Raw genomic sequence first — 11,638 nt, 5'->3', positions numbered from 1 at the left:
TGAGGGCGGGCGAGGGAGGGCGGCCCTGAGGGCGAGGGAGGGCGGCCCCGAGGGGGAGGATGGGTGGCCCTGAGGGGGAGGATGGGTGGCCCTGAGGGCGAGGGAGGGCGGCCCTGAGGGGGAGGACGGGTGGCCCTGAGGGGGAGGATGGGTGGCCCTGAGGGGGAGGATGGGCGGCCCTGAGGGGGAGGACGGGTGGCCTTGAGGGCGAGGGAGGGCGGCCCTGAGGGGGAGGATGGGTGGCCCTGAGGGCGAGCGAGGGGCGGCCCTGAGGGGGAGGATGGGTAGCCCTGAGGGCGGGCGAGGGAGGGCGGCCCTGAGGGGGAGGATGGGTGGCCCTGAGGGCGGGTGAGGGAGGGCGGCCCTGAGGGCGAGGGAGGGCGGCCCCGAGGGGGAGGATGGGCGGCCCTAAGGGGGAGGGTGGGTGGCCCTGAGGGCGAGGGAGGGTGGCCCTGAGGGGGAGGATGGGCGGCCCTGAGGGCGAGGGAGGGCAGCCCTGAGGGGGAGGATGGGTGGCCCTGAGGGCGAGGGAGGGCGGCCCTGAGGGGGAGGACGGGTGGCCCTGAGGGGGAGGACGGCTGGCCCTGAGGGCGAGGGAGGGCGGCCCTGAGGGGGAGGGAGGGTGGCCCTGCGGGCTAGCGAGGGCGGCCCTGAGGGGTAGGACGGATGGCCCTGCGGGCGAGCGAGGGGCGGCTCTGAGAGGGAGGACGACCCTGAAGGCGGCCCTGAGGGCGAGAGAGGGCGACCCTGAGTGGGAGGACGGGTGGCCCTGAGGGCGAGGGCGGCCCTGAAGGGGAAGGACAGCCGAGGGGGGGATTTATTTATTTGTTTGTGTGTGTGTGAGGAGGAGGAGGCCGGGGGGGGGGGGGGGGGGGGGCGGAGAGTGTGTGAGGAGAAGTGCCTTGAGGGGAGGCCCTGCGGTGGGGGCGGGGCTGAGTCCCGGCGGCGTTCGGCCCCTTTTGAAGTGAGGAGCGCGGCCGCCGGTTGGCGGGCGCGGGTCACGTGGGCGGGCGCGGGCACGGGCTCCTAAAGGGCCCCGCCTCCCGACAGCTGGAGCCCGCGCGGGAGGCGGCGCTGCGAGACGGCGGCGGCGGTGGCGGCTCCTCCTGCTCGGCGTCCCCTCCTGCTCGGCGTCCCTCCCCGCCTCCCTCCCCTCCCTTCCCCTCTCCTCCGGTTTCCGCTTAGGGTCGATTAGCCCCCGCGCCGCTCTGACACATCCACACACACACACACGCCCGGCCGTAAGCTAGGCACACGGACACAGGCAGGGAGGCAGACTCAGCGCGCGCCGCGGCCGTCAGTCCGTCCGTCCGTCCGACCGTCCGTCCGTCCGACCGACCGGCGGGCCCCAGTCCAGCAGCCATGGGAGACAAGAAGAGCCCCACCAGGTGAGGGACGGAGGGAGGGAGGGCCCCGGCCGAGCGGGCTCGGGCTCGGCCTTCGGCCCCACAATGGAGCAGCCATGGCGGCGGCGGCGGCGGCGGTTGGCAGTGTCAGGAGCCGCCCCTCCCCCTGCCGGGCCCTGTGCCCTCGGCCGCGGGGCCGGGGTTGTGGGGCGAGGTGGGGGGGTGTGTGTGTGTCCGTCCGTGGGGGGTGCGCGGGGGGTTGCCCGTGTGCCGGCCGCTGACCGCTCCGTCTGCCGTTTTGTGTGGGTTGTGTTGCGGCGCGGCGCAGGCCGAAGCGGCAGCCCAAGCCGGCCTCCGACGAGGGCTACTGGGACTGCAGCGTCTGCACCTTCCGCAACAGCGCCGAGGCCTTCAAGTGCATGATGTGCGATGTCCGCAAGGGCACCTCCACCCGGTGAGTCCGGCGGCACCCCCCCCCGGAACCCCCCCACCCCCCCGGCCCGGCCCGCCGGAGCCTGGCCCCACACCCAGCCCCCAGCCCTCCCCACACCACCTCTGTATAGGTTTGTACACGTCTTTCTTACTCTATTTTATTTGTACATATTTATTCTATTTATATTTATATTATGTGATGAGGGAGGGAGGCAGAAGGCCTTCCCAGACCGAGCCCCCTCCTTCCCCTCCCCAGCCCTCCCCACACCACCTCTGTATAGGTATATATGTTTGTACGTCTTTATTACTCTATTTTGATGGAAAATACTTATTCTATTTATATTTATATTCTGTGATGAGTGAGGGAGGCAGAAGGCCTTCCCAGACCGAGCCCCCTCCTTCCCCTCCCCAGCCCTCCCCACACCACCTCTGTATAGGTATATATGTTTGTACGTCTTTATTACTCTATTTTGATGGAAAATACTTATTCTATTTATATTTATATTCTGTGATGAGTGAGGGAGGCAGAAGGCCTTCCCAGACCGAGCCCCCCTCCTTCCCCTCCCCAGCCCTCCCCACACCACCTCTGTATAGGTATATATGTTTGTACGTCTTTATTACTCTATTTTGATGGAAAATACTTATTCTATTTATATTTATATTCTGTGATGAGTGAGGGAGGCAGAAGGCCTTCCCAGACCGAGCCCCTTCCTTCCTCTCCCCAGCCCTCCCCACACCACCTCTGTATAGGTATATATGTTTGTACGTCTTTATTACTCTATTTTGTTTGTACATACTTATTCTATTTATATTTATATTCTGTGATGAGTAAGGGAGGCAGAAGGCCTTCCCAGACTGAGCCCCCTCCTTCCTCTCCCCAGCCCTCCCCACACCACCTCTGTATAGGTATATATGTTTGTACGTCTATATTACTCTATTTTGTTTGTACGTACTTATTCTATTTATATTTATATTCTGTGATAAGTGAGGGAGGCAGAAGGCCTTCCCAGACTGAGCCCCCTCCTTCCTCTCCCCAGCCCTCCCCACACCACCTCTGTATAGGTATATATGTTTGTACGTCTTTATTACTCTATTTTGTTTGTACATGTTTATTCTATTTATATTTATATTCTGTGATGAGTGAGGGAGGCAGAAGGCCTTCCCAGACTGAGCCCCCTCCTTCCTCTCCCCAGCCCTCCCCACACCATCTCTATATAGGTATATATGTTTGTCCATACTTATTCTATTCATATTTATATTCTGTGATAAGTATATTCTGTGATAAGGCCCTGCTGAGAGCTCACCTCCTCCAGGAGGCCTTCCCAGACTGAGCCCCTTCCTTCCTCTCCCCCTCGTCCCCCTCTCCATCCCCCCCATCTTACCTCCTTCCCTTCCCCACAGCACCTGTATATACGTTTGTACATATTTATTACTCTATTTATTTATTTATTTATTTTACTTGTACATATCTATTCTGTTTATTTTATTTTGTTAGTATGTTTGGTTTTGTTCTCTGTCTCCCCCTTTTCGACTGTGAGCCCACTGTTGGGTAGGGACTGTCTCTATATGTTGCCAATTTGTACTTCCCAAGCGCTTAGTACAGTGCTCTGCACATAGTAAGCACTCAATAAATACGATTGATGATGATGAAGTAAGGGAGGCAGAAGGCCTTCCCAGACTGAGCCCCCTCCTTCCATTCCCCCTCCTCCCCCCCCGCCTTAACTCCTTCCCCTCCCCACACCACCTGTATATAGGTATATATGTTCGTACGTCTTTATTACTCTTATTTGTACGTATTTATTCTATTTCTATTTATATTATATGATAAGGGAGGCAGAAGGCCTTCCCCGACTGAGCCCCCTCCTTCCTCTCCCCCTCCTCCCCCTCCCCATCCCCCCCGCCTTACCTTCTTCCCCTCCCCACACCACCTGTATATAGGTATATATGTTTGTACGTCTTTATTACTCTGTTTTATTTGTACATACTTATTGTATTTATATTTATATTCTGTGATAAGTAAGGGAGGCAGAAGGCCTTCCCAAACTGAGCCCCCCTTCCTCCTCTCCCCCTCCTCCCCCTCCCCATCCCCCCGCCTTACCTCCTTCCCCTCCCCACACCACCTGTATATAGGTATATATGTTTGTACGTCTTTATTACTCTATTTTATTTGAACATATTTATTCTATTTATTTTGTTAATATGTTGTGTTTTGTCTGTCTCCCCTTTCTAAACTGTGAGCCCGCTGTTGGGTAGGGACCATCTCTAGATGTGGCCAACTTGTCCTTCCCAAGCGCTTAGTACGGTGCTCTGCACATAGTAAGCGCTCAATAAATGCGATTGAATGAATGAATGAGGGGCCCCCAAAACGCCGGTCCGGGTTCCCAATCCACTCGGATTTCAGTGCTTAGCACAGCGCTCTGCACCCCCTAAACGCGCACTAAATAGGACTGATAAATAAGGGAGGCAGGAGGCCTTCCCAGACTGAGCCCCCTCCTTCCTCTCCCCACAGCACCTGTATGTATGTATATATGTTTGTACGTATTTATTACTCTATTTTATTTGTACATATTGTATTTATTTTGTTAATATGTTTTGTTTTGTTGTCTGTTTCCCCCTTCTAGACTGTGAGCCCACTGTTGGGTAGGGACCGTCTCTAGATGTGCCAACTTGTACTTCCCAAGCGCTTAGTACGGTGCTCTGCACAGAGTAAGCGCTCAATAAATGCGATTGAATGAATGAGGAGCCCGAAATGCCGGTCCGGGCTCCCAGTCGGCTCGGATTTCAGCGCTTAGCACAGCGCTTTGCACCCCCTAAATGCGCACTAAATAGGACTGATAAATAAGGGAGGCAGGAGGCCTTCCCAGACTGAGCCCCCTCCTTCCTCTCCCCCCTTCCCCCTCCGTATCCCCCCGCCTTACCTCCTTCCCCTCTCCAAAGCATCTGTATATATGTTTGTACGTATTTATTACTCTATTTGTACATATTTATTCTATTTTATTTTGTTAATATGTTTTGTTTTGTTGTCTGTCTCCACCTTCTAGACTGTGAGCCCGCTGTTGGTTAGGGACCGTCTCTAGATGTTCCCAAGTGCTTAGTACGGTGCTCTGCACAGAGTAAGCGCTCAATAAATACGATTGAATGAATGAACGAGGGGCCCCCGAAATGCCGGCCCGGGCTCCCAATCGGCTCGGATTTTAGCGCTTAGCACAGCGCTTTGCACCCCCTGAACGCTCGCTAAATAGGACTGATAAATAAGGGAGGGATGGGGGTGAGGTGGGGGCTGGGGGAGAATCTCCGAGCTGCCCTGGCCACTGGGGATGCCGAAGTGGTTGGGCTGCTCCCAGGGAATCCAACATTTCGGGATAACGGCCGGAATTAACCACACCACACAACACAACCCCCCTGACACACACCCCTCTGGTTTAGTCTTGGTCGCATTGTTGCGTCTGGCCTTTACAGTCCACTGGAGACCGTGTAATCCCCGACCGGGGCAGGGAAAGGGGCGGTTTGCACAACACAGATCTCGTTTGACAGCAGAGAAATCCGTCCGGATTACGCTTTTTTGGGGTTTTTATTTTTTTACGTTTCGTTAAAATTTTCCAACTCTCAGTTTTAATGGAAACAGTGGAGCTCAAACAAAAGCCCACTCAATGATGGGTTAAAATGTCCTATTAGTGGTCCACTGAAAAATCTGATTTTCATTTTTAATTTTATCTCATAATTATCTTCTTAAGAAAAACTGTATTATGTAGGTTCAGGCATTTTGGGGGAATTTAACTGACACTTCCTGCCTGATTGGAAAAAAAAAATGTTTACAGGAATATTGGCTGTAAATTAAAGGGAAGGTGACTGTCTCATGTACAGAATAAGGTTGATCACCGAGTGATAGGCTGTAATCAGTTCATCATCCGCAAAACAGAAACCTGCCAAAAGGGGTTTTACTGGTGGTGCATAAATGGATCTATTCACTACTACAGGAATTGTATTTCTAGTTAACGTTCATAATCTGGCGATTTTAATTGTTCAGTAAACGAGTAAAATCTTTTTCCAAATTTTTTGCCTGGGAATGCAGTGTCTTAAAATTTCAAGTTGTCTGTCATTTTATGTAATAATAATTACAGTATTTAAGCACCTAGTGTGTGCCGGGCACTGTACTAGGCACTGGGATGGATACAAGCGGATCGGGTTGGACGCGGTCCCTGTCCCACCTGGGGCTCACAGTCTCAATCCCCCTTTTGCAGATGAGGTCACTGAGGCCCAGAGAACCCCGTCTCCATCCCCCCCATCTTACCTCCTTCCCTTCCCCACAGCACCTGTATATATGCATATATGTTTGTACATATTTATTACTCTATTTATTTTACTTGTTACCTATCTATTCTATTTATTTTATTTTGTTAGTATGTTTGGTTTTGTTCTCTGTCTCCCCCTTCTAGACTGTGAGCCCACTGTTGGGTAGGGACTGTCTCTATATGTTGCCAGCTTGTACTTCCCAAGCGCTTAGTACAGTGCTCTGCACACAGTAAGCGCTCAATAAATGCGATTGATTGATTGATTGAAGTGACGTGCCCAGGGTCACACAGTAGACAAATGGAGCTGGGATTAGAACCCACGACCTTCCGATTCCCAGGCCTGTGCTCTCTGTCCACCATACCATGCTGCTTCTCTTGTAGTGGTCTTTATGTACTAACTGCCGATTTCCCCCAATTTAAAAAACAAAACAGACTCTAGGCATCCCGTACCACCCACAACCAAATTAATACCCAGTTTTAAGAGGGCAGTCTTTTTTTTCCCACATTAGGGGAATGCTCTTCCTGCTTCTTCTAAATCTGACTTAATTAGTATTTTGATCACACCTGGTCTTAGCATCTCAAATTGTGTTTTGAAAATAACAAGGAAGGATTGGGTTACATTTTGGAGGCAAAAAAAAAAAGAAACTAAATATTGTCAACTCTCTAAAGCTGAAAAACTTGGTGCTGTGGGTTTTAAAGAGTCAGGGTGGTATAAATATACCACCAGGGTGGTAATATACCAGGGTGGATAAAGTATTTCATTTTTTCTGCTCTATACTTTGCAGTTTTTAGTGCACTAGCACCGTGAAAGACATGAACCCCGATGGTCCCAAGCATTACATTAGTTTACTCATATGCAGTAAGCGTCCTTCTGGGAAGTATCAGAATTTTAAGAATTTCCAGGATGTGTAATTTTTATCCCTGTAATTCCTAGTCAACTTCTTTTAATGCCTTTGCACAGAAACAAAAGTTTGACAGGACTTCTAAGATGAGGGGAGATAAAGTCAATTCTCTTCACCCCAGTTACTCATATGTAAAATTGGGATTAAGACTGTGAGCCCCACTTGGGACAACCTGATTACCTTGTATCTACCCCAGCGCTTAGAACAGTGCTTGGCACATAGTAAGCACTTAACAAATACCGTCATTATCATCATCATCATCTCTGCCTCAGACTTTTTTATTTTAGGGTTCTCCTCCCAGGAGAGTGGTGTTAAAGATCAAGGGATGAGAGAAAGGTAGACAGGGGAAAGTAGCCTCAGTGGATGAGGTAATTCTACCTCGACTCATCCTCATCCTTTCTGCTCTGTTCTGGATCCTTCTTCTGGCCTCCCCTTATGCCTCTGGCATCAGGTAGTGTTTTAAACTTCAAGCGTGTTCATTTTTGCTCCGTATTTCTAGCCTCCCCTCCTAATATCTAGTGGGATTCTTGTTTGGAGCCAGGAGCAGAGCAGGCATGAAGCCCCCAGAAAAGCAGCTCATGCTTAATATAGTAGGCCTTGGTCACAGGTTGGGGTGTTTTATTTTCCTTTCATTGGGAATGTTAGAGGCCTTAAGCACACTGTTGGAGGCAGGACTCGCAGCAGTTTGAAGTAATCATATACCACATGTCTGAGTCACATGCTAATTAGCAGTCAGTATGTCTCCAAGGCAAAGGCACTACTTAAGCAAGTCAATACTGGAGGGGGGAGAATGTGGCCTTAAAGAGCAAGGTTGACTCTTACAAATGAGTTTGAATTGGCTGGTGAGTTGATGAAAGAGAATAGGGCTAGAAAACAAATCTAGTTCAGTCCTTCAGTGTCCCTCAGTTGTATTGAGTGCTCATTGCGTGCAGAGCACTGTGCTAAGCGCTTGAGCGAGTTCAGTATAACAGAGTTGGAGAGTCGGTCGATCTGGGCCCTGCCTACAAGGAATTACAGCCTAGACGGGGAAACAGACGGGATCCAGAATCGGAGTTCTAATCCCGGTTCCACCACTAACCTGCTGTGTGACCTTGGGCAAGTCATTTAACTTCTCTGTGCCACAGTTCCCTCACCTGCAGAATGGGGGTTTGATATTTGTTCTCACTTCTACTTCAACTTGAGTCTTGTGATGGGAGCTGATTACCTACTATCTATCCCAGCACTTAGTATACTGCTAGGCAACATAGAGCTTAACAAATGCCATTATTATTATTATTGTTATTAATACATTAAGCTGTGAATATGTACATAAGTGCTGTGGGGTTAATAAAGGGAACAAATGTGAGGGTGACACACAGGAAGAGGGAATAAGGGAAATCTGGGCTCAATCAGGGAAGGCCTCTTGGAGGAGATTTGATTTTAGTAAGGCTTTGGAGCTGGGGAGAGTGATGGTCTGTTAGATACAAAGGAGTTCTACACCAGAGGCAGGACATGGACGAGGGGTCAGCGGGGAGATAGATGAGATTGAGGTACAGCGAACAGGTTGGTGTTAGAGGAGCAAAGTGAGAGGTCTGGGTTGTAGTAGGAGGAGTTCTTGAAAGAGACTGAAAATGAGTGTCCAGGGAAATGGGAGACCCACGAGTGGACATTGTCAGTGAAGTCAAGATTAGGTAGTGTTTTCCAGGAGTAAGGGGGTAGTCCACAGTGTTGAAGGCAGATGAAAGGAAAATTGGGATGGAGTAGAGGCCACGTTGGATTGGGCAAGAAGATAATAATAATAATAATGGTATTAAGGACTTACTCTGTGCCAAGAAGTGCTGGGGTAGATACAAGGTAATCAGCTGTCCCAAATCAGGCTCACAGTCCTAATCCCCATTTTACAGATGAAGTAACTGAGGCACAGAGAAGTGAAGTGACTTGCCCAAGCTCCCACAGCAGACAAGTGGTGAAGTTGAGATTAGAACCCACGTCCTCTGACTGAAGCCCGTGCTCTTGCCACTAGGTCATCCTGCTGTTCCTTGGTAACCTGGAAGAGGGCAGTTTTGGAGTGAAGGGGATGGAAGCCAGATTGGAGAGGGGTAAAGGAGGGAATTGGAGGGGAGGAAGTGCAGGCATTGGAGGTAGATTGCTTGGAGTTCGAGGAATGGTAGGCGAGAGATAGTGGTAACTGAAGGGAGTCGTGGGGTCCAGGGAGGGGGTTTTTTATGTTTTATTTTTGGATGCGAGATACATGATCATGTTTGAAGATGACATTGGAGAGTGAGCAGATGAAGATGCCGTCAGAGGGATGAAGGGATGGAACAAGTGTTAGGTGTGAAGGGATAGGGTCAGAGGTGCAGGTGGAGGGGGTAGATTTTGAACCGAGGCTGGAGAGCTCTTGAGATGGTGCTGGGAAAGGTGGGTGAGTCGAAGAAGGATCAGGAGAAGGGAGGGACTGGAGAGGAGAAGGGGGAATTTTAGGTAGATCACACCTGGTGGTTTCAATTTTCTCAGAGTATGTGGCCAGGTCATTAGGAGAAAGAGGTGGGTGGTGGAGGGTCAGGGGCTTTGAGGAAGGAGTTGAACATCTGAACTGGTGAAGGCAGTGGGCATGGGAATCAGAAAGGGCGGAGAAGTAAAATTGCCAGGTGGTGGTAAAGCAGGAGAGGATGAATTAGAGATGGACAAGGTCAGCCTGATTAGGATTTCTGCCAGCCTTGCTCCGTGGCTCGTTTTTCAGGAGCAAAAGAAGCACGCTGTGGAGATGATCCAGGGTTGGGGGTTAGTGGTACATCAGCAAAGGGTAAGGGGAGCGAGGGAGGTGAGTTGAGAGGAGAAGGTAGTGTTGAGGGTGTCAGTTTTTGTGTGTGTGTGTGTGTGTGTGTGTAGGGAAGGAAGTTTGGGTAAGGAGACTGAATGGGGTAGGATTTGAGAAAATGGGTATGGGTCCAAAGATTTGGATGTCTGGGAGGAAATAGGACACATTTGAGCTGGGGGGGAGGGTGTATGGGTGGGGGGAGAAAAGACAGGTGAAAAAGTGGTTGGATAGAGGCACTTCAGAGTTAGAGTAGAGATTGTTCAGTGGGTAGAGATGAAAGCAATCACAACATAAAAGTCTTAGACATTTAGAGTAGGAGGAGCTATAACCCCCTTCATTACCCAGTGTTGCATTGTGTCTTTTGGGAAGTTCCAACATATAGCTAAACTAAATCCTAATTGCATCAAAAGCCCATTTCCTGTTCTGTCTTTAATAATAACAACAATAATAGTGGTATCAAGTGCTTACTATGTGCAAGGCACTGTACTTGGGTAGGGGTAGATACAAGGTAATTAGGTCAGGTATAGACCCCATCCCATGAGGAGTTTACAGTTGAGGGCGGTTAGTCTAGGGAGAAGGGAAAACAGGTATTCCCCCATTTAACAAATGGAGAAACTGAAAAACAGAAATTAAGTAACTTGCCCAAAGTCACACTGCAAGCGACAGAGCCAGATTCAGTCCCCCTGACTCCCGGTCTCTTGCTTTCCACTGTCACATCGTCTTTGGAATTAATAATAATAATAACAATAATAATGATATTTGTTAAGCGTGTACTATGTGCAAAGCACTGTTATAAGCACTGGGCAGATACAAGGTGATCAGGTTGTCCCACATGGGGCTCACCATCTTAATCCCCGTTTTACAGATGAGGGAACCGAGGCACAGAGAAGTTAAGTGACTTGCCCAAAGAAAGCAACAGGTCACTGTCTTTGGTGTAATTATTCGCTAGTAGAATGAAGTTTCATTAAATCAGCATCAGTTGACCTGGAGATATTTTAGAACTCGCAGCAATGGCTATTTCTCAGACAACCAAATAAAAAACCAAATATAAAACAAGCTTGGCTTATCCAAGCTTGGTCAGCTAGCGCACAGTGTCCTTTGCCTCATTCTGTCCTCCAAGTCCTTAATAATAATAATAATGTTGGTATTTGTTAAGCACTTATTAGACGCCAAGCACTGTTCAAAGCACCGGGGTAGATACAAGGTCTTCAGGTTGTCTCACGTGGGGCTCATGGTCTTAAATCTCCATTTTACAGAGGAGGTAACTGAGGCTCAGAGAAGTTGTGACTTGCCCAAAGTCACACAGCTGACTCACAAGCCCCTGTTCTTTCCACTAAGCCATGCTGTTTATATTCAGCTCTCTGGAGAAGAGAGGTGAAGTTATTCTGATCCAAGTTTCTTACCTCTGTAAGAGGACCCATTTTCTAGCCCTTGAATTATCTTTGAGGAATCCTTAGTCTTCTGTAGAGGTGAAGCCCAGAAAATGTCACCGAACAATCTCAGTAGCAGCGTTTAATGAAAGGTTACATTCATTCAGATGCTTCAAGAACCGACATCATGCTTGCGCTCTTAAAGTTCCTCAGTTTTTCCCTAGTGCTCTGCGGAAGGCGCCTTGGTTTAATTTAGTGAAGTGGGCCCAGCTGTCCTGCCAGAGGAGAATCAGCAAGCGGGGAGATGGACCCACCCTTGAGAGACCTCGTAGCTAGGTACTAATCCCCAGGGGGAATGATTTCTTCCTCAAAGGAAAGTACAGTCTGATGTTGAGTGGGATTCTGCCAGCAGCGTTCTGTTTCCTCTATTATAATAATAATACTGGTATTAAGCGCTTACTATGTGCCAAGCAATGTTCTAAGCACTGGGGTAAATACA

General features: G+C 49.8%; 1 protein-coding gene across 1 annotated transcript in view; it reads left to right on the top strand.

The window, feature by feature from the left end:
• The first annotated feature begins 1,118 nt into the window (after positions 1-1,118).
• Positions 1,119-11,638, top strand: part of YAF2 (YY1 associated factor 2) — a 78,721-nt gene continuing 68,201 nt past the window's right edge. The window contains exons 1-2 of the mRNA XM_038741006.1: positions 1,119-1,388; positions 1,675-1,800. Of these exons, the coding sequence (XP_038596934.1) occupies positions 1,363-1,388; positions 1,675-1,800 (152 nt within the window). The 5' untranslated portion in view covers positions 1,119-1,362. The remainder of the gene's footprint in view (positions 1,389-1,674; positions 1,801-11,638) is intronic.

The sequence above is a fragment of the Tachyglossus aculeatus genome, chromosome 2 (assembly GCF_015852505.1).
Source record: "Tachyglossus aculeatus isolate mTacAcu1 chromosome 2, mTacAcu1.pri, whole genome shotgun sequence".
NCBI lineage: Eukaryota > Metazoa > Chordata > Mammalia > Monotremata > Tachyglossidae > Tachyglossus > Tachyglossus aculeatus.
This window is presented reverse-complemented; position numbering and strand designations above follow the sequence as displayed.